Source organism: Tympanuchus pallidicinctus, unplaced genomic scaffold (genome assembly GCF_026119805.1).
Source record: "Tympanuchus pallidicinctus isolate F22 unplaced genomic scaffold, pur_lepc_1.0 scaffold38, whole genome shotgun sequence".
NCBI classification, from domain to species: domain Eukaryota; kingdom Metazoa; phylum Chordata; class Aves; order Galliformes; family Phasianidae; genus Tympanuchus; species Tympanuchus pallidicinctus.
The window spans coordinates 1,224,560-1,246,244 of NW_026294756.1; the positions used below are offsets into that span (position 1 = coordinate 1,224,560).

Below are 21,685 nucleotides of genomic sequence, written 5' to 3' on the forward strand. Positions count from 1 at the left end.
CGGCGGTGGGAGGCGCGCGCCGGGACCGCGCATGCGCCGCGACCGCGGGCAGAGTGCCCGCCTCTTCCGCTTCCGGCGCCAGGACTGCCGCCATGCTGGGCGATCTGCTGCTCTGCGGGTAGCGGGCCGGGCCCGGGGGCGGGGAGGGCTGCTGGGGACCGGCCGCGTCTGATGCGCTCTCTCTGTCTCTCCTCAGAACGCTGCTGGTGAACGCCGGCGCCGTGCTGAACTTCAGACTGTGAGCGGGGATCGGGGCGGGGAGGGCGGCGTAGGAGCCCCGGGAGCCCCGGGCCCGGCGCTTCGCGCGGTAACGGCGCTTCTGTTCCCGCAGGAGGAGGAGAGACACGGAGGGCTTCGGCGAGGGGGCGAGGGAGCCCACGACCGGTAACAGCCCGGGGGGAGGGGGGGGGAGGATTGGCGGCTGCGAGGCCTCGGGGCGGCGCCGGGCGGCTCTGCAGTGCCCTCCGTGCGTGAATTTTGTTCTCTGACTCTTTTTGTACGTCTGCGTTCCCTTATATTTCTTAGCTAGTGCTGAAACGCGACGCGCTGCGGCGTTGGGTATTTTTCAAGTCTAAGATTTCTCCTCTTGGCTTTTAGGTGACAATATCAGGGAGTTCTTGCTGAGTCTTAGGTATTTCCGAATCTTCATTGCCTTGTGGAATGTCTTCATGATGTTCTGCATGATTGTGTAAGTAGAGCCGTGCAGCACCTGGCATTTGTTCGTCTGAAGCCACATAATGTTGGTTTTTTCTTGTAAGTGTATTTCTTTTCTGATCTCTCTCCCAACTCCTCGCACTCTTGTTCCATCACTAGGCTCTCATTTTGCTCATCTGCTTTGATCTTCCTAAAAATAGTGGCTCACCTCATTTTCTGCCAGTGCAGGCACCTTTAGTGCATGAGAACCTCTTGACAGTGTGCAATTGTTTTAGGCTTGGATATGACATCATTTAATTCAGCGCCTATAAACGCAACACAGTGTGAACTTTAGGATGATTTTCATTTGGGGAGGGAAATAATGCCACATAATAAAGCGAGCCATGAGAACAGGCTCTGGAAACTCTGGATTGTAGTTCAGATAGGCAGACTGGCAAAATTCCTGTTTTCTTTTTGCTGCTGTAGCCCTTCGGCCCAATGTATGGCAGAGGAAAACCAATAGCAGCGGTGCAGTGGTGTTCTAAGCTGCAGTGCTGGTGTGGCTGTTATGCTATAGGTCTCTCATCTGCTCTTTTTCTGTTGCATCCACCAGGTTATTTGGATCTTGAAAGTCATCCACAAACACATCTGGTAACCTGGAAGAGACTTTTGGCTGCAAACCTAACTTTTCTATCAAGTAAAAGATTATAATGCTTTCCACATACAGCCCTGGGGTTGTGGCAGGTTCTTTCCATGGAGCAGCACAGCACACAGCTCCCCCCAACCCCCCCGGCTGCATAACGTGGGGGGAGTACAGGGCTGCGTGCTGCAGGGTGGGGAGCCTCCCAGCCCCTGAGCCAAAGGCTTCAAAGTAAAATAATTTCAACTTCACTGGGAGGAGAAAAAGGAAAAAAAAAAAAAAAAAAAAGCCAACTTGAAATTGTGTTGCTCAGCATTGGGTGCCTGATGTGCAGCGCATTGCAGCTGACTGAAAGCCACAGCCGTGCAGCTCTGCGCCGTCCTCGCTCCATCCCTGCTGTCACTGCACTGTGGGTCGCGTGGAAGTCACTTCATTATTGTGAAGCTGAGTAAAGTATTGATGTAACTGGAAAAAAGAAGTCATTTTCCCTCACAATTCCATTTTTCTTTGGAGAAGTAGATACGGACACCTCAAAAAAGGATTCTCACTTTTTTTCTCCCAATAAATTAATGTTTAGATACAAATTTCAATATAAGGTTTTTTTTCCTAAGCAATACATAAGGGACTTTGAACAGAAAAAATCTGTAATCCTGAGGAAGTTTTGGAATCATTTTGAATTTGGTTGAATAAAAGTTCTATTTAAGGGTAAATTTAATGTTGTGTTTATTCCAGTAAGGAGAAATTAATTCAATATTGGTGTTTTTTTGAGATATTTTAATTAGGTTGTAACTTCCAGTAACTTGCAAACCCAGGTTTTTGTGCTATTCTTTAATGTTAAATCAGTGTTTGGGCCGGTGACCTTCCCTAGTAATGAACGTAGAATACACGGATAAGAGAGTCCTTCAGCTGGGTTTGTGCTGCGCGGAAATACTTTAGGGCCCTTTAAATTTAACCTTAATTCACATCTTGCATGCGATTTCTGTGGTTTTTGTATTTCAGTCCATGTGTATTAGCAATAGTAGCGCTGCCCAGCGGGGCGGCCCCGTCCACAGCTCCGCGTTGCGGCTCTCCGTCCAAGAGTGGGGGCGGGGCGGGCGATGCCGGAGCCGCGCTGAGCTCCGGGCCGGCGGCTCCTTCGGGGGCACGGCCAGCTTTTCCCGCTGACGGCCGCCGTGCCGCACCGCGAGCCGAAAGCGATGTCGCAAAACAGCGCGCGGGGCGGAACCGCCGAGGAGCGGCCGCGTGAAGAGGCGCGGGTTGTTTCCGCGCCCTGTGAAGATGCGGACGGAGCCGCGCTCCCTTCCGCACCGCTCCGCTCGGGCTGCGGCCGCTCCGCCCCGTCCCGGCCCTCGCATCGCTCCGGACGCCCGTCGGCCGTTCCCTCCATAAGGCCGCCCCGGGGCACCGGCTCCGTTTAGACCGCGGCCGGAGGCAGAAGCGCAGCACGGCGGCGCTCCGGGTCCGGCCCCGCAGCGCTCCTTCAGTCCCCCGTCCGACCCCGCAGCGCCGCGCCACCACCCGCGCACGCGCGGCCACCCCGACCCCCCACCTCCCGTCACGGTGCCCGCCGCGCATGCGCAGTCCGCGTCTGCTGCTGCGTGCGGAGGGACGTCAGGGGCGCGCCGTGCGTAACGGCGTCGGGCGTGTCCCATGGTGCCCTGCGCGGGGCTGGCTCCTGCCCACAGTTGAGTTCGGCCCCGAGCGGAGCAGTCGGGCCCGGCCCGGTCGCGCCGCCGCGGTTCCTCCGCGACCCGCTCCGAGCGCCGCCGCCCCCGCTCCGCGGGGAGCGAACATGCGACTCCGGCTCCCCGAGGAGGCCGCCGCCGCCGGCGAGTGAGGAGCCGCCGCCCCGGCCCGGCCCGGCCCCGCCGCCCGCCCGCCCCGGCCGCGGCCGCCCCGCTTCGCCCAGGCAATGACAGCGGCTCCGGCCCCCTCCCCGCAGCAGATCAGGGACCGGCTGCTGCAGGCCATCGACCCGCAGAGCAACGTGAGTACGGCCCGCCGGGCCCGAGGCTCCCCGACTGGCGGCGCGGGGACGCTGAGCTCCGGCCGCCCTCCGGCCCCGCCGCCGCCTGCTAAGGGAACGCCGGGAGCCGCCGCCTCTTCTCCTGCCGGGACCGCGGCTCGACGCGTTCCAGCCCGGGCACCGGAAGCCTCCGCTGCGGGCGGTAGCGGGCAGCTCCCGGCTCCGTGCTGCCCCCGGTCCGGCTCCCGGCGGCTCCGCTCCGTCCACGGGGCTCGGCGGTTTCTTCCCGTTTCCCTTCGGGCCGTGTTCCCCCTTTCCCCTCCCCCACCCCTCGCCCCGCGCCGTCTCTCGGCGCCGTCCGGCTCTACCCGGCCATGCGGCGCGCGGCCCGGCGGCCTCCCCACGCCAGGCCGCGGCTCGGGTGCGGCCTGCAGGGGGCTCTGGGCCGGGCTGCGGAGCCTCGCGGGGCGCCCACCTGTTCCGCGGCCCCTCTGCCGCCTCCCGCCGCAGACATTGGGCCCGGGGCCGCCCCCGCGTTCGGGGGTCGCCCGGAGGGCTTCGAAGGTGGATCCGGGGCGCTGGAGCGGCTCCGGCTGCGGGCGGCCTCGGTCTTCGCTTTTATCCTTCCCTGCAGAGCGCTAATGAGCTTATCTGCTCCTTCTGGGATGTAGAGTAAGCACGGGAGTCGGCGTAGATTTTACCAGTAAGTGGTCTTCTGTGTGTAAGCTGTGGTTATCCAAAATGTTATTTACTCCTTTTAAGGTTTTTTGGCTTATTAAAGCAGCTCTTCACATCAGTGTTTATTATGGTGAGAGGGCTGCAGGGTCTGCAGTCTGCCAGATTTCTTCAGCCTTAGATCGACATCTGCATGGCAGCACTCAGAGCTGCGCTGCTCCCGGCCGTCTGCAGTCTGTCGTGGGGCAGCAGGGTGAGTCAGGCTGCAGTGTGCTGTGCTGCACCAGTGCTGCCAGGTGGGCTCTGGGTCCCATCACAGCTGTGCCTGCTTCTCTCTGAGCAAATATCTCCCGTAGCAGACTGGTGTTGGTGTTCTCAGAGTAGCTGATGAAGTTCTGGCCATTTGGAAGCATCCTGTAGCGCCGTGCAAGCGATGTGAAAACTGAAAGAAAAACCACCCTGTGACAACCTGCTGTGATACACGTTTGTCACGAGCTGCAGTGTTACCAGCTTGAGCAACAGTAATGAGTGATGATGGTGGGCTTTCAAATCTCACCATTGCTGGAGTTTGCAGTCCTTTAACTTGGTTGACACTGAAACATTGCTTCATGAGTTCTGTTTGCTCTGGGCCTTCTTCTTGTGGCCACAGATTTTTCATTTTACCTTGCTCTGAGCATCAGCCCAGTTAAACATAATTCTATTAGAGCTGTGGTTTCTTGTAACTTCAGACCTGCTGACTCTGGTTGCCCTGCTTCTGGGATTACTTTCTAAAACATTGTATCTGTGTAGGGTTAAGGACCTAAGAATTATGTTTTGTGATGAATGTGCTTTGTCCATATGCAGTGTCAGGTTGTGCTGTGGTGGTGGGACGGGGCAGCAGCTCTGCTGGGGAGGTCTGAGCATCAGGCAATGTTCTGCTGGGCAGCCAGGAGGTCAGTAGCCCCATAAGCTTAGCAGCAATGTATGTTAAATTATAATTCTACATACTTGATACTTATCCAGGGCAATAATTAGCGGCGGAAAAATCAGCCCATTGTTCAGAAATGCCTGTAGGCAGGGGGCTGTCTTCCATTTTAACCTCTTCTTTGAATGAGAGCAGCAGTGGTGGAGTTGAGGTTCAGCATACAGACTTGGACTTTTTTTCCAACACGTGGTGAACAGTAGATGGACAGACAGAACTATCTGCTGTGCTGTTTTTGTGAAGGGAAGAAAAACTTGAGTTTTGAACACCCTTAAAAGCAAACTGTAACTTAAATCTGACCCGATCTCCAATGCAGAAGTACAAGAAGCTGCTCTGTTGTCTTCCCACAGGATGCAGTCATGCAGCTCTGAGCTGCAGCACTTCTTGATGCTCAGGGAAAGTTGTGGCTGCTTTCTTCTGGCTTCTGGAGTCTTTTCTTGAAAGAAGTGGTTGCGTTCAAACTTAGAGCATTCATTATTGTGATTGACTTCCTTGTTTACTAAGAAAGAAGCTTTGAGGCCTGACTTTCTTTTGGACTTTTCGATGTAATTGTTGGTGTGGGTACATGTGTGTTTCTGGAGAGGAGAGGGGTGAAAACTGCACCAAATTCTTGCAGCAGAGGGATCTGTTTGGTGGGGCTGAGGAGGGGATGTGCTTCTCATCATGCTTTGCTGCGAGGTGCTGTTAACTTCAGCTTTGCTGATATCGTCCCCAACACAACCCGCTTCAGCCGTGTGGATATTCAGTCCAGCGGGCCTATGGAGGTCTTTGTGATATGAGCAAATCTTGGATAAGTCTGAGGTCCTGTCGGAGAAGGTCCCTTCCTGTGGTGAGTTTGACAGGATGGCTTTTCCTCAGGTTGTTGGAACCCATGTGCTTTCAGAAGCTGTTATCTATTCCAATTGTTGATCTGTTTTAATCTCTGCCTGAAGCCCTGCTCACTCCAGAGTGTTGCTTACACTGTACACACATTTAGCACTTGAGACCACTTCTAGTACTTGCTGCAGAATGTATGTATAACTTATTTTCACACACCTAGTTCACTATTTGTATGAGTAACCTCTATTTCAAAGGAGACCTTTAAGAAATAAGCTATCTTAAAAAAATTACATCATCTTGGAAGCCACCTGGGATGTCTGCTGTTATTTCTCCATTTATTCAGCCTTTTCCCCTTGAAAAAACATGGACAAACTACTTCTGCTCCATGACTTACAGCCTACATATCAGCACGGGGTCAGTGGGACGGGCCCAGCAGGGAGTTGGGTGTTGTACCCCCAGCAGGGCAGTGTGGCTCCTGCAGGGAAATCCTCCTCCTGGGAGCATTTCTTGGACACTGTAGCTGGAGAAGCATCTGACGGCCTCTTATAGCTGTGTGGGCTCTTAGGGGAGAGGGGTTCCTGGTTCTGGTAGAAGCAGTGCTTTTCTGTTTGGGTTCGCTGTGCTGAGAAGGCACCCGTTGTGCCCAGCTGAGCCCCTCTGCGGGGTGAAGGCACTCCGGCCCCATCAGGGAGTGTGGTGGGAGAGGCTGTTAGAACTGTGCTCACAATTAATGGGTCCTCAGCCTGAATGTGTAGCAACCTTTGTATTTGGAATATTAGACAATAATTTACTTACTTGCTGTTAATAGCGCTCTGAGGTGTGAGCCCAGCTCTGGTCTGAGGTCACCGCCTCTCGGATGCTCGCTGTGTGGGTCGGGCTGCCTGCAGACCAGGCTGCTGTGCACACTGAGCTTCATGGCTTTGCTGCTCGGCCTCCAGCAGAGGTCTGCAGTCCAAAACATTAATGATGAATTGGTCTGTGCACTGCGTTACGTTTGCCAGAGTTTTGGGTGATCTTCCAGTCTCATGGTTAGCGGTGCTTCCGTGCTGTTTTCTGGGTTGGTTGCTTTACTGAAGTCCAGGCACAAAAGCATCAGTGAGATCTGCTTTCTAGAGCTGATGTTAAAAGGAAGGGGAGCTTGTTCCAAATAGACAGTGCCAGACACAGCTCTAATAATATCAGTGCTGGGGGTGAAGGAGGGCAGCGCTTTGCTTTGGGAGGGTCTTGGTAATTTCTGGAGATGCAGGGAAGCGTTGTGTGGGCGAAAGTAGGCATGGCTTTTGCTTCAGCTTTATCCGTTTTTGTGAGGCCCTTAATGAGCTTATCAGTTTTGAGGAAGCTGTGGTGTGCAAAGAGGATGGAACCTGCTGTACCTCTCGTTGGTTTTTGTCTGCTTCTTGAGTGTTTCAATCAAATCCCAGCCCTGCTCTGTGCCTTGGTGGCTGATTGCTTCAGGTGTGTGGGGAAACTGCAGATGGCTGTGGTGTTTCTTAGCCTGGAGTCCTGGCTGCTGGGGGAGGTCAGGTGGCTGCAGGTAGGAGTCCTGCTGTGTTCACTGTGTTCTGCTTCTTAATGCTCTGTATTGTCAGCAGCTGAGTATCTTTCAACCCACTGGTTTAAGGGTGGTGATGCTGCTGGTTTTTCGGCCTCTCTCTCCTGTCTTACTGCTCATCTCGTTCCAAAACAGCTTGCAAATTAATTGGTAGTTTTCTTTTCGCTTGCTGGCTGTGTTGTGTCAGTGCCTGTGATGCTCATACAGATGCTGGGTTTAACTGCTCCGATGTGGTGCTTGCCTGGCCAGGAGGTTTGTAGCTGCTGGCAGAGCTGTGTTGCTCCTAGAGAGGAGTCTGCACTGTGCTCCATGCTGCAGTGAGACTTAGCGTCACTGAGCTGCAAAGGCAGAATCTGTGAAAAACAGAAGTAGTGGGGAGTTTGAGTTGGGAGGGTTGAAGATGTGGGGCTGCCAAATGAGCTTTCTGTTGCTAATTCCTTGGTGCTGTGCAGGTTGCAGTGTTGATGGCAGTAGTCATTTGCTTTTAAGCTGTAATTTGAGTGTTGGTTTCACGGTGATGTTAAATAATGCCTCTCCTTATTCCTGCTACGTGCATCCCTTCTGTGTGCTGGTGCAGCTGTCTGCAGAATCTGGCTGTGAGCTTGAACTGGGGAATCCATCTGGGTTGAAAAATGACAGAATAGTTTTTTCTGACAGATTCTGGTCTAGCTCAGCTGCCTGATGTACCTGATGCAATGTCTGCTCCTCGCGACACAGCAATGCCATAGGTATGGCAGCTCGGGTGGGTTGAAAGCACTTAAATAGGGACTGAGGCTAAAAAGCAGAGTGCTTCTTGCTTTCCTGTGCCTCCCCCCTGCCCTACGCTGGCTGGGGCTTCTGGGGCCCCGTGGGAGCTCACTGTGCTCACCTGTGCTGCTCGGGGTGGCTGTGGGAGCCTTACGGTCAGGTTTTGTTTCTCAGCCCCTTCCCATCCCTCTGTGTGCCTGCTGTTGCTGCAGCACAGCACTGGCAGCACCATTAGGAAAGGGGAAATAACTGCCGTAACGCTGCTTGTAACCACGAAGCAGTTGACTGAAGGGAAGAGGTGACTTTTTGTAGGTAGGATCAATGTCTGGAATCACCTCTTCCAGTCACCACGAAACACAGTGTGGGGAAAGCTGGTGTGTGGGGTGCTGTCTGCCCAGGTGTGCTGGCTGTGCTCACACCCCCTGGCTCTGAGCAGCCCATGCTGCTGCTTCCCAGTGCTCCAGCTGTGGGCAGCGGGGCCCCAGGAGCCTGGGCACACAGCAGGGGGTGGCAGTGCAGGAGGTGGGAGGGCAGTGTTTGCTGCCGCGTGCTCCGGGTGGGGGGAGCCACAACTGGTGTTGTGTAAGATGTGAAGACCCTCAGCTTAACCTGTGTTTCAGAAGTCCAGGCCTAGGATAGCAACAAGATTTGCCAGCTGTTACCATTCTACTGAGGGTGAGACTGCTTTAGGGTCTGCTGTGAGCTGCTGCATCTCCAGCACTTCTGGTACAGACCTGTGACGGCTGCTGCCCCGCGTCACCCCAAGCACAGCAGTGCTGCTTCACATGCTGTGCAGCTCCTGGGGAGCTCCCATCTCTGGGGGCTCTGCTCTTGTCCAGGGCTCTTTTTTTTTTCTTTCAGGAGCAATACGTGTCAGGGTAGAAAGAGAAGGAATTACTTCTGCCCACTGGGGAAATGTGGTACTAATTAAGAAGTGCTTCTTCTAAGCCATAGATATTATTATATAATGTTTGGAGTTAAAAACAAATATAAATATCATATTAAAAAAAAAAAAAAAAACCAAACACAACAACACACAGATGCCTGCTTCCACTGATAACGCTTCACTGCAGCCCTGAGAGGTCCGTGTTGTGCTCAGTGATAACTTGCAATGAACTTTCCCTGGTCTGTGTAACACGGTGTGCCGTGGCCCTGTGGGCACTTATCTTTGGGGAAATATTTTGGGTACAGGTAAGTATATCACACTCACTTTAATGTAATTGCAGGTTTGTTTATACAGTGTTCTCGTAGCTAAATTATTCTTTCTGCAGGTAATTCGTGCTTTTGGCGTTTGGAACAATATTGCAGGGCTAACAAACTGCTTTAATTTGAGGTGTGATCTGCTGAACATAACGCTGTGTTGGTGTTTGCTGGGGCCGCTTCCTTCGCTCTGGCTGCTGATGTCAAAGTGTTAAACAGCATCCAGCCTGGACCGTGGAAATCTATTGAGGGAATGCCTGGAAGTGAAATGTATTGAGGTGTGTTGTGCTGAACCACGCGCTTCTGTGCCGTGGCTGTTAGGGAGGAGAGGAATCCTACATCCGAGTCTGTCGGCAGCACTCGGTGACAATCTCAGCTTGGTGTATTTTGAAGCTTTTACTGCAGAGATGATTGTGCAGAGGTGGCAGTTGTGTCTGAGGGTGACAGCCAGCTCTTCGCTGCAGCTTCTTTCTAGCACACTTTCATGATACTTGCTCCTCAAGTGAGCTCTGTGTGCTGATCCTGCAGATCCGGACCTTTTGTCTGGGAGCACACACAGCTCTTCTGCTGCACCTTCACAGCTTTCTGAAACAAACCATCTCCAGCTCGCAGCTCTGGGTGGGCAGGGAAGGCTGAGTGCTGGAGGTGCTGTGAGGTGGGCTGTGTTGTTTTACCCAGAATTTGGTGAGCAATAATTCCAGGATCAATTGACTGCACTTTTTTTTGGCGTCTCCATTAAAGCTCTCTAATACACGCTGACGTAAGTTCTGTATTACTAGTTGCTGATGAGAGGGTAGTGAATTATTTTTCTGCAAACTTGATTTTAAAGCCTTCCCCGTTTGTGATGGTGCTCTTCCCAGGTTTGTGAACATGTGTGCCACACTCACTTTCTTGTGAGCACATCACTGTGCTCTGTAGTTGTGCAGCTGACAAGGGATGCTACATCGTTCTGCAGCCAGGGAGTGCCTTCATAGCAGGCCATGCTGGGATCTGTGTATTTGTGGGCTGCCATCCCACAAAAAATTCATCCAGATCCTTTAAAAATTCATCCCGAGTCCTTTATCATACAGACTGCTGCTTGTAATTACCTGTGTGCCTTTCTTTGGAAGCCAGGACTGACGAGGACTGGATTGAGTTGGCTGATAGGTGGAAGGGAGAGCAGGCGTTCCAGCATCTCCACTGCTGTGTTCTGTGCCCAGTCCTGGCTGTGCATAGGAGGGAGGGATGGATGTCTGGGAGCTGTGTGGTCCTCTGCCTCTGAAGTAACACCACTGATGTAAAACTTTCCTTCCAGGTTGCTCTGATCTGTGCTTGAACCCCAGTAATGTCTGCAGAAACTGATAGAGGCCTTATTTGAGTGTGCTGGTAGCACTCTGGTTATTCCTGATACATAATCAGTGTTTGTCTTGGGCCAAATCAGGTCAGCAAGCATGAGAACAATTGATGACCTTTTCTTTATGATGTCTATAATGCATGGAAAGGCTTTCTTCAAGCTCTGTTGTCTCCTACCTACTTTTTCCAATACAATATGAACTGAGCACTTAAACTTTTTCTTGTTGACCGTGTTTTCAACACCTCTTGTCACCACCATCCTCTGAACTCCTCTTTGTGTACATTCTTGAACTGTAGCACTTGAGATGAATGTGTGCTTCCACCCAAATTTGATTCCTATTCCATTCCTTATTGGAGTGGCTGAGTGAAGACCAGGACTTTCACCTTGCTGGTGGTACACCATGGCAGCCCCCACTGCTGTGCCCCCTCAGTCCACACAGTGCCTGTCTGGGTGAGCAGCATCTCACACAGCCTGCCTGTGCTTCTGCTGCAGGGCTTTTCAAATTGGCTCCAAGAATTTGCTCCCCTAAAAAGTTCTGCTCTGCTTCACGGTCTGGAGGTGTGGGGTGGTGGGTCTTTGGTTGTTTATTTTGGTGAGGAGAGGGAGAAAAGTAAGGGGAGTGTGTGTGTTGTGCTGCAGCCAGTGGGCATCCTTTGTGAGCAGTGGGAGCAGGGATAGACAGGGTGTGATTCTGTGTGCGGGCTGCAGTGCGAGTGGTGAAGTCAGTCTGCAGTTATTCCTGTTTGTTGTAATAAGAAAGCTGTTTGGTTACTGGTTAATAAGCATGAGTAGAGCAGTTTACAGTGCTGCCTTCGGTTGCCTTAAAGACCCCCCTGCTGGCACACTGCTGTGGCTCTCCTGGCTGTGCTCATCTTTCCACACCTTACTCACGTGCCACAAGGGATCAGGGCTGAGCTGCTGCCTTGCTCACATGGAGCACTTCAGGCCTGCCCACCCCTGGCAGTGCAGTGTTCTGCTGCGCTCTGACCTAACGCTGGTTTGATTCTGGCTTTGTGAGGCAGGGATGGGAAGGAATCTGGGTAGCGTTACCTGACCGTTGAATAAAAGCTAAGTGCAAGTAAAATGTATGCAGCCTGTTCAAACTTTCAGTTAGAGGTGGAAATTCTAAAGCTGGGGTAAGGCTGAGTGCCACACAGAGCCACGTGCTCACGAGCGAGGGCTGTTCCTTCTGCTGTTGTTCTGCAGCACAAATTGCTGATCAGTTTTCCAAGTGTGGACTCCCAGTGAATTTCTCTGTTGTAGAAGGTGCTCTCAGGGGACGTCTTCAACTCGTGCCTAAAGCATCTGTTCCTCCATTTTTAAGGGTCTCCTTCCCTAAATGCTATAGGAAGCTCTCCTCCACCATTAACTGTGTCTTTTGTATGCCAGGGAATGTTTGAATTCCATTCAGCAAACTGACTTTCAAACGTTTTCAGAAATTCTGACTGAAGTAGTGCATGGTGTGCAGTGTCACTTCTGTGAATAGCATCTCGTGTTCCCTATCTTTAGACAACTTCATGTCACGTTGGGGGTAGGGGAAACTGTTAATAGATTGGCTGCAAAGGAACTGATCTAAATACCAGCAGATCGTAACCTGAATTCTCACTCTGAGTGTTTGTGTCTTTGAATAAATGGCGTTACAGGTTGCTGTTTGTGTGGTGTGATGCTCACTTCTGCGTCCAGCACGTCCCTGTATGAGGTGCTAAATAAATACCATCCTGCTGCATTTCCCCTGCACCATTTAAATAAAACCTACTATGAACAGCAGCTCTTCTCTTCTTTATTCTTACTCCACACTTTGGATTATAATGCAGTGAAATAACTGTTACACAAGTGCAGTGTTGCGGGAAAGACTTGGTATTGATTGGAGGCTGCAGTCTGGGGCAGGATTGGTGCTTGGACACGAGCAAACTGCTGGAGAGCTTTGGAGAAGAGCGGGGAGGCCGTGGCTCTGTGGGAATGCTGCTGTCTTCCTGTCCATTTCAGCAGTGCTGGCCCTGTAGGGCGGTGTGTGGTGGCCTACAGGAAGATGCTGAGGGTTGTCTCTGCACAGGGCTGTGCGTGGGGCTGGCAGCGCATAGCGGGAGCAGCAGCCACGTGCAGCTCTGTGGGTTCTGTGCTGTGCAGGGAAGAGCCCAGCGCTGCCGGTCCTGCAGTGCATCCCCCTTGCCAGACCTGCTTTTGTCCTTCTTAAACCGCTGCATGGAGCTCACCTGTTGGTTATGGGATTGGTCTTAGCGTGTAACAGTAAAATAGGATTAAGATGGCAATTAAAGAGCAGAAATTCCACTGTTTGAAGCTTTCCACAGTTCAGAAACCCGTGCTGTTGTCTGAGACTGCGGTGAAAGCATTTACTGCTGAACTTGGAACAGATCTGACACAGCAGCAGCGAGCTCCAGCGGACGGCTGAGCGGCACAGGGAGACCTGCATGGAATAAATAAGATTTGTTTTCCGTGACTGTCATCAGGGTTGGCTGGAAAGGATTACTGGGGATGACTCGGAGCAGATGTTCCCCAGTAAACTTGGAGTGAATTAACCCGGACCAGTCAGCCTTCACCACACGGGAACAGCATGGGGTCATTTGGAATGCAGTGTGAATTATTTGTAGTTGTTTGCTGCCGGGTCCTGGGATTGCTTTGTGGGAGGCTTTGTTTTGGGGCAGCAGTGATGGGTTGCAGTGGAAGCAGACAAAGGCAAAATAGAAATGAAAGCAATGTGCAAGTTGGAGGCACGGAGTTGTGCAACTGTGCTCTTGCACGGTCTGCAGAGAGGTTGCCCAACTCCCCCTCCACTGTGCTGCTGCTTTGCCTGCTGTGTGCCAGTTAGCATTTCTAATAACTGTGTGTGAATAAATGCTCCTTCCTGCTGCTGCTCACAGTCGGGTGATGTCCTGACAGGTTTGGTCGCTTTGTGCTCCTGTCAGTTGTGTGACAGTGTGAGTGTTCTGAAGCCAGTAACTGATGCTCTAAGGGAAGGCCCTGCTGTGCGGTGTGGATGCGCTGCTGTTACCTCCGTAGGTGCCTTCGTCTTAAAAAGGTGGCACTTGAGGCCTTTGGGAGCTTCTGGCGGCCTTGTTTTTTCGTCACAGCATTCGACTGTACCACGAGAGATTTTGCTCTGTATTATTTTGAAATCTCTTTCTGTGCCAGTTCGGGTGAAGCACTCCAGAATGGCGACCCCAAACTTGTGGGGGAGGATGGAAGTTGTTGATGGAAGTTGTTGCTTTTCTTTTTGAGGGAGAGCCCGGCTTCGTGTCACTCAGAGCACGAGGAGAGCAGGAGCTCCTGCAGTGTTTGACTGTTGGCACTCCTTGCACTGAGCGCTTCAGCACAGCAGCGTTTCCCATTGGTTGCAGATGTGTGAAGAATCCCAAAAGGCGTCCTGTGCTGCCCTATTGCTGAGCTGTGGGCACAGGCTGTGGTGTGAGGCAGCTTCTGCTGTCAGAATTGGCACCATGTTGTGTCAGAGGAGGGAATGGAGCACCTATCAGACGTGGCGTGGGCCTGGGCTCTGGTTGGCGATGGAGGTTTGGGCACAATCATTGATATCTTGGTATTCTAAAACAAAGGCAAAGCAGTTACTGGAAATTCCCTGACCAATTTCATCTTGCTGTAGGTGTGTGTATACATGAGCGTATTGCTTTTCCCATCTTGACCTTTTGATAAGTCCCTTTTTTGCCATCAGTTTGTCATTGAGCTGCTATTTGGGGATTACCAGTAACTGTAGAACTGATTGTCCCGATTACTGACGTGTTCAATGCTCAGAGCCTTCCTGCACCCCTGTAACTCCTGTTCTGAAAGATGTGTTGAGAAAGAGAACATCATCAGCTGTCCTAAATGCTCTGATTCTAGAAGCTTTGGGGGAGCTGAATGGTGTCATGTGTCACTTAAAGTGCAGTCTTAAACCATCCTTTCTGGGCACTGAAGGAGTGCAAGGATCCACTCTTACAGTCAGTGCCCTGAAATGAAATTCTGAGTGCTGAAATACATCGTGTGCTGTTGCTGCTTTAAACCTTCAGAGGAGCATTCCCAGCCCTGAGCTGGGCGGTGGGGCTTCAGGTATCTGCAGGGGCATCCAAGAGAAATTCAGCTTTGGTCGGCAGTTGGTTTTACAACCTGAGTTCGGATCACTCAAAGCCTACATGGACTTTTAAAAAAAAAAAAAAAACAAAAAACTTTGGATAAAAAATGACTCAAAATCAGGGAAAGCATTTCATTGTTGGCAGCTTTATCCAAGGCGGTCCTGGTAAAGCCTGGGATTGGCAGAAGGATGGGGGTGGTGTGGAGGAGCTGAGCCCTGCACGCTTCCCCTCTCCTTACAAAGAAGGAGCTGGCAGTGCTGCGGGGTGCAGCTCTGGGATCCCCACAGAGGTTCTGTGGGAGATTTTCCACGGGTGCCGTTCGTGTCCAGTTGAGTCACAGTGCAGTTAAGCAGTAAATGAGGTTCAGTGATTCACGTTTTCCTCCTCTTATCATTTAAATCCATCTACAAAGGTGAGTTAGAAATTCCAGGCTTCAGTGCCGTTAGTGTCAGGTAATGGAAACGAGGATCTGAGTTCTGTCAGAACGTTTTAATATCACACGTGGGTCTGCAGATCTGCCTCTGCCGTGCACACAAATGTTGCAGTGAAGCCCATCAAAAATCTGCGATGTGCTTTGTTAATGTAAAATGGGTTTCTGACGTTCTCCTCGCTGCCTTACGGACTCGTGCGGTGCCATTCCTGCACCATGCAGCCTTTCAGGCTGCCGGAGCCGGGTGTCTGAGGACCCCTACCGGGCACAGCCTGCAGCGCTGCGTGGGGTTGGGGCAGTTTGTTCCTTGGTGTGACTGCAGGAACAATTTGAGCAGAACTAAACAAAAGAGACTTATGTAAGTGTAAGGCAGTGCTCAGAGCTGAATTCTGCGGTTCTGATTCCACTGGTTGCTCTGCTCAGTCCACTTGATGTTTAAGTTTCCTTTTAGGCTGTAGGACAAGTGACCGATGCCTTGACTGAGGGCTGAGAACTTTCCTGGTTAGCTCACTGATTTTTTTTTCTGCTATTTCATTTCGTTTTATGTAAGTGTGTGTTTGTTACAGCTCCTTCAGTTTCCAACTAGGTCAGCAAAGTGTCCTTGTCCCTATTTTTTGAACAGTCTGCTCCCTAAAGCTAGACAATGTGACAGCAGTTTTGTGATTAATGTTTCCAGCAATTATAAAGAGGAAGGTCTTAAATCACGTTTGATAACTGAGACCTGTACATGAAATGTGCAGTGACTTTGTCTTCCTTATTGCAGATCCATAACATGGTGGCAGTGCTGGAAGTGATCTCCAGCCTGGAGAAATACCCCATTACCAAAGAGGCACTTGAGGTACGTCACCATTTGAGCATCGCTTGATTTTCTTGTGTGAATAAAAGGACTTTCTCTGCCTGTCTGATTTCCATAAGAGCTTTCCTTGAAACAATGGATTGATTGCGGAGGATTCACGATGAAGGTGTTATCGTGTCCCTCTCATGCTGCTTCTGCCATCTCTGTGTGCAGCACTTCTCTCTGGGTTCAGCTCGGTGTGCTGTGCAGCCTGGTTCCCGTTTGTGTAAGGCTCTGTGTTAATCACGACTTGCTGCTTATCACGATGCTTCCTTTCGCTTATGGAACCATGTTGGGACATCTTAGGAAAGCTCATCTGTTGGCCTTTCAAGATAGGGAGCAAAGAGGGAGGAGGCAGAGGAGGAAGAGAGGACATAAATCACACTTTGATTTGTGCAGTGGAGATTTATATTTGCCTGTTACAGCAACATGTGGACAAGATTCTGGATTTTCAACGCTCACCTCTTTCTCGGGTCTCAGGTTCATTGTAATTCGTGCACTTTTTCCGCCCTGGATGCTGCAGTTCCCTCACGTCAGAGCTTTCACCTCTGTTCTCAAAATTCTTGTGGATTTAAAAATTCCTTTCTGATGTTTTCACAGCTGATGGCTCTGGTGCCTTAACCAGGGAGGAAGGAAGGGGTGGCTTAAAACCAGCAGTAGGTTTCGTGCTGTGTGGCACAGCATAGAACAAGAGGGGTTAACCCTTCCAAAAAGATTAATTCAGCTCTTGCATCTCTAGCATTTGTACTAGGCATTTCTTAGGGTAAGCATTTAAAAAGCAAGAATTTACCTTAAAAAAAGGAGTCAGAATTTTGTTTCGAATGATACTTGTTTATAAAACAACTTTTTTTTTTTTCTAGGAAACAAGGCTTGGGAGGCTTATCAATGAGGTGAGGAAGAAGACATCCAATGAGGAACTTGCCAAACGTGCCAAGAAATTGTTGCGGAATTGGCAAAAGTTGATAGAACCTGTGACCCCGAGCGAGGCGGTGCCAAGAGGGCTGCAGAATCCGCCCGGATCGGCCAACGGCGGTGCTCACAACTGCAAACCAGAAGCGCCCCTTCCTGCCGTGGCTGGGTCAAAACCCATCAGTGAATTGAAAAGCAGGAACGATATCCAGAAACTGAATTCTCCAAAACCAGAGAAATTGGGAAATCGGAAAAGGAAAGGTGAACACAGGGATGGGCATCAGGGCCCTCCTCCCCCGAAAGTCTCCAAAGTTAGTCATGAAATATTACAGAACTCTTCGCCCCCTCCAACAAACGGAATTGGAGGTAGTCCGGAGAATTTTCCTAGTCCTGTAGATGTAAATCTACATGCAGGGCCTGAAAGCAGCAGGACAGAACTTAGCGAAAATGATAAACACAATAAGATCCCAGTAAATGCTGTAAAACCTCACACCAGTTCTCCAGGACTCGTAAAACCTTCAAGCACTTCCTCCTTATTAAAGACTGCAGTGCTTCAGCAGCATGATAAATCGGAAGAAACCTCCGGGTCGCACCAACCCAAGAGTCCGCGCTGCTCCTCGTTTAGTCCCAGGAATGTCAGGCACGACGCGTTTGCGCGGCAGCACACCACGTACTCACCAAAGGATTCCATGCCTAGTCCATCTCAAAGGTCTCAGTTCTTAGACACTGCACAGGTGCCGTCACCGCCGCCATCCTTGATGCAACCATCAACACCTCCGATGCCAGCGAAAAGACTGGAGTTCTCTCAGCAGTCGGTGTCTGAGGTGTCCCAGCACTGGCAGGAGCAGCAGGCGCCTCCTGACAGCCAGCACAGGCACACAGCAGGGACGCTTCCGCAGCACACGTCTCCCGGTTGCAAAACCAGCTCCCACCCGGGGGAATCTCTCGTGTCGCACGTCGGCTTTTCGCAGGACGCTTCGAAAATGGACAGTGATGATGCTGCTTCAGGTTCAGATAGCAAAAAGAAGAAAAGGTACCGACCTAGAGACTATACAGTCAACTTGGATGGGCACGTGACAGAAGGGGGTGTGAAACCTGTGAGATTAAAAGAGAGAAAGCTCACTTTTGATCCCATGACAGGACAGATAAAACCTTTAACACCGAAAGATCCTTTGCAGGTAGAAATCCCTGCACTTACTGAACAGCACAGGACAGAAACGGAAAAGCAGGAGCAAAAACCCAACCTGCAAAGCCCCTTTGAACAAACGAACTGGAAAGAATTGTCCAGAAACGAAATAATTCAGTCATATTTAAACAGACAGAGTAGCTTGCTGTCTTCATCAGGAGTACAGACTCCAGGAGCTCACTACTTTATGTCTGAATATTTAAAGCAGGAGGAAAGCACTAGAAAAGAGGCTAGAAAGACTCACGTTCTAGCTCCTAACAGCAAACCTACAGACTTGCCTGGGGTCACGAGGGAGGTCACGAGTGATGATCTCAACAGAATACGTGAACATAACTGGCCAGGCGTGAACGGTTGTTATGATACACAGGGTAACTGGTATGATTGGACACAGTGCATATCTTTAGATCCACACGGGGATGATGGTAGATTGAACATCCTGCCTTACGTCTGCCTAGACTGAGTACAGGTTTGCTAAAATGCTTTTACGTTTGCAGTTAGCAAGAATGGCAGACACTATGCCACTTAAAGATGGAGAAAGCCTCCTGTCCTGGACAAATAGGCCCAACGAGCAGAGGGTGAGAGGGAGCTGCTTCTGTACAGCTCTTCCCTTTAAATTCTCCTTTTGTGAAATGCTGCTACCAGTTTACTAACAATTGCAAAGGAAGGCATACGAAGGTTGAGAAAACTGAGTTCAAAACTCTATAGCGAGCCAGCTATAAAAAAGTGTTAGTCCCCAAAAGCGAAGATGATTTCCAGCACTTTCTGAATGCCGGAATCTGACTACAGGCAGGTACAGAGAAAATTGTGGAAGTTACCTTAACAAAATATGCATCTATTTATTTGACTTGATTTGGGTTTTTATTTGGCAGTGAGATATTCAAGAGACGATGTGCAAAAACTGTAGTTTTATTTGTATCGCATCTCTGAACATGATTGTGTTTTTAAAGTCATGTGGTACGGAGATTGGGTTTTAAACAGCAGGTGTTGCACTGCAGGCTGGGAGACCAGCTTCAGCTCAACATTCCATGGGCATCCACATATTTCAGTCTGGTTTCAGTTTAAATCCAGTCTCTGAGAAATGCTGCAAAAACAGATGTTTAATGACATTTTGATCCCACCACCACCAGCCAAATATTTTTCCTCCTTTTCCCTTCCTGCAAACTTCTAGGAAAAAAAAATAAAAAAAAAATCACCTTTTCTAGAACTTAAATGTAACGAGGGTGCTACAAGTTCGTAACTGTACTGTGAGAGGGAAAAAGGAAGCCTGTTTGTATGCTGGAAATATACTTGTTACCATTCCTTTAGATATTGTTTGCCTTATGGATATCCATCATAAACGCAATTTGCAAAAACAAAGAGCCTTAGTGAATGTACAGTACCTAGACTTCTGTGTTCCTGGGATGCAGAAGGGAGCAACTTTGCTATTTGGTCCTTTAAGTGGACACATTGTGATATAAATGTGGAAATAAAAAAAATTTGCACAAAGCAGTTTGTGAATTATTTATACTGAACTAATTTATTTTTAAAAATCTGCTCAATTCAGACAAAGTAACAGAACCCATCGGAGCCCAGCGAGGCGCAGCCCAGCAGCGCTGCTGTCAGGGCGCAGAGATGTCTTCCAAGTGTGTTGGTGGCGTTTGGTCACACAGGTTGGATTGTTTTTAACTCTGGTTGCATCCAGGGGTGAGAGACTGATGACACAATTACTGTTAATGTACCTCAGAGTCTAAAAAATTGTTAGTTCATCTTGGTAATTTTGTAATATATTATTCCTAATTGTTAAAAAATATTTCTAAAGCAGCCTAATCCAGAATTCAGTATAGAAAGCTCAGAATTTCTATTACCTGTATTTGCTTTAACGTTTGGGACAAGCCGTTTTCTACAGTCCCCGCTGCTGGACTTCTGTCCAGGGAGGAGGGGAGGGGACTCCAGGGATACCAAAAAGGTGCTGAGGTTCAGTGCTGTTCGTTCTGTGAACTCATCTGTGCTGAGTCTCACTGCCGTGGTAAAAGTAGTTCTGCCTTTGAGAGCGGAGTCAAAGCTCTTCACCGTCAGAGTGTGATTTTAGAAGTGTTCCCCATGCGTTGCTTTGGTTTATTCCATGGAATGCAGCCGGTAACATTTGGGTTGTTTTTGTCATTCTTGTTAAAACCTGCCTTTGTGGTTTGACTGGGACTGCAATGGGGGCATCTCAGAAATCTTACTGGCGTTTGTTTGCTTCTGTTTCTGAAACCCGAGGACTGCGTGAAATCTAAAAAAAAAAAATGGTTACCAAAAATGTTTCCAAGTATATTTTCAGTTTACTTCCATTTTATCCTCTGCAGTTGATGAAATCAGGCAGTGTTTTTTAGAGTTGCAGAAAGTTGCTGTCAGGAAGGTAGCTGTGATGGCAGAGGGCTCAGAAGTTGCTCACGTTGGGAAATGTTTATTTTCTGTTTTATGTTTAAAAAGAAAAAAATTTTTTAAAAATGTGCATTTTATTCAAACCCTCCCCAACCCCTCCTCCCTCTTTCCCCAAATGGTCCTATTTAGGAACAGGGTCTGTGCCCTTTTGAGGCCTTTGAATGTGGGGCAAATTTCAGGAAATTACGAAGTACACTTTATAAAAACCATCCTTTACTTTCAGTTGCTTACATTTCTGCTGCAGTCGGTGGCCCGGAAGGTCGAGTGATGTCCTGAGTCCCTTGGCTGCTCTCCATAGCAAACCGGCCGTGCCGATGCTCGCTTTGCTTGAGGGAGCTCCACGTGCTGGACTCGGCCCTTCCCCCGGTGCTGCAGGATCTCCAGGGACATCACGTGATTTGCGGCGTGAGCTTTAACTCCCGTTTGCTTCTGCTGTGAGGGTCAGCTCGCTCGGATGTGATCTGGGGTGAGACGAGGCTCGACAATCTTTATTTCAGCATGCTTCTATAACCAGTTCTGTGAGCTCCAAAAAATGTGAATAAGTTTACAAGGTGATTTTTTTTGTCAATTTTGTAAACAAGTTCAAATGAAGTTTACCATGTGCATATCTGCTGTGTACTCTCATTTTTGCATGCTCAGTTTCTCTGCTCCTGGATTCTCCCGCTCTGCACGATTTATTCTTTTAAAGTCTAAAATGAACACCGCCCTCTGCAGCGAATGACACGGAATGGTTTTGGGAATCGCCGTTACCTCAGGTGCCTGTTTTCAGAGGTACATAAATGGCGTAGAAGCGTCTTTTGAAGGAGCGGATGGAGGATCGCCCTCCTCCCACGGGCTCTGTCCCTGCACCCCCAGCAGCTCCCTGAGGTGGTTTTAAAGGCCTCGAGGGCTCCTCTTCACTGCGCTCTGCTCGGGCCCGATTTGGCTCCGCTCTCAGGCGGTGCAGATCCGCACTGCTCTTAGGGCCGCTTCTGCGGCTCAGGAATCCCAGTCGGTGCGGTGTTTCGTACGCCGCGTCTCTCTCCGGTTCCTTCATCCCGGGCTGCGCCTGTGGGGCGGGACGGACGGGGCGCAGCGGCTGTCAGAACGGAGCACCGAGGCGGAGAGTTCCGGTCTGAGGTCGGCCCGTCCCCCAGCGACCAGAAGTGGACAGAGGAGCCGGAAGTGACGTGGAAGTGACGCAAGCGGAAGTGATGCACACACGCTCCACCGCCCCCTGTCGGCACCCGTAGCGCTGTGCCGGCGCTGAGCTCCGGCGCAGGTCCGCCCCAGGAAGCGACGCGTTGGCGGCGGTGACGTCCCGGGGGCGGCCGT

General features: G+C 50.5%; 2 protein-coding genes across 4 annotated transcripts; both read left to right on the forward strand.

The window, feature by feature from the left end:
- Positions 1-39: 39 nt before the first annotated feature.
- On the forward strand, positions 40-1,983 carry SMIM7 (small integral membrane protein 7). The gene is made up of 5 exons (XM_052699951.1): positions 40-118; positions 197-238; positions 332-384; positions 598-688; positions 1,247-1,983. The coding sequence occupies exons 1-5, from the start codon at positions 93-95 to the stop codon at positions 1,260-1,262; spliced, it is 228 nt and encodes a 75-aa protein (XP_052555911.1). The 5' UTR covers positions 40-92; the 3' UTR covers positions 1,263-1,983.
- A 1,153-nt stretch (positions 1,984-3,136) lies between these two features.
- On the forward strand, positions 3,137-19,453 carry MED26 (mediator complex subunit 26). 3 transcript variants are annotated; one of them, XM_052699811.1, is made up of 3 exons: positions 3,137-3,260; positions 15,802-15,876; positions 16,734-19,453. In XM_052699811.1, exons 1-3 carry the CDS (start codon positions 3,186-3,188, stop codon positions 18,426-18,428), a joined length of 1,845 nt encoding a protein of 614 aa, XP_052555771.1. In that variant the 5' UTR covers positions 3,137-3,185; the 3' UTR covers positions 18,429-19,453. The 3 variants fall into 3 exon arrangements, with proteins under 3 accessions (XP_052555771.1, XP_052555773.1, XP_052555772.1); XM_052699813.1 differs by lacking the exon at positions 3,137-3,260 and adding an exon at positions 3,767-3,942; XM_052699812.1 differs by lacking the exon at positions 3,137-3,260 and adding an exon at positions 3,874-3,942 and having other exon boundaries at positions 4,024-15,876.
- The last annotated feature ends 2,232 nt before the right edge of the window (positions 19,454-21,685 follow it).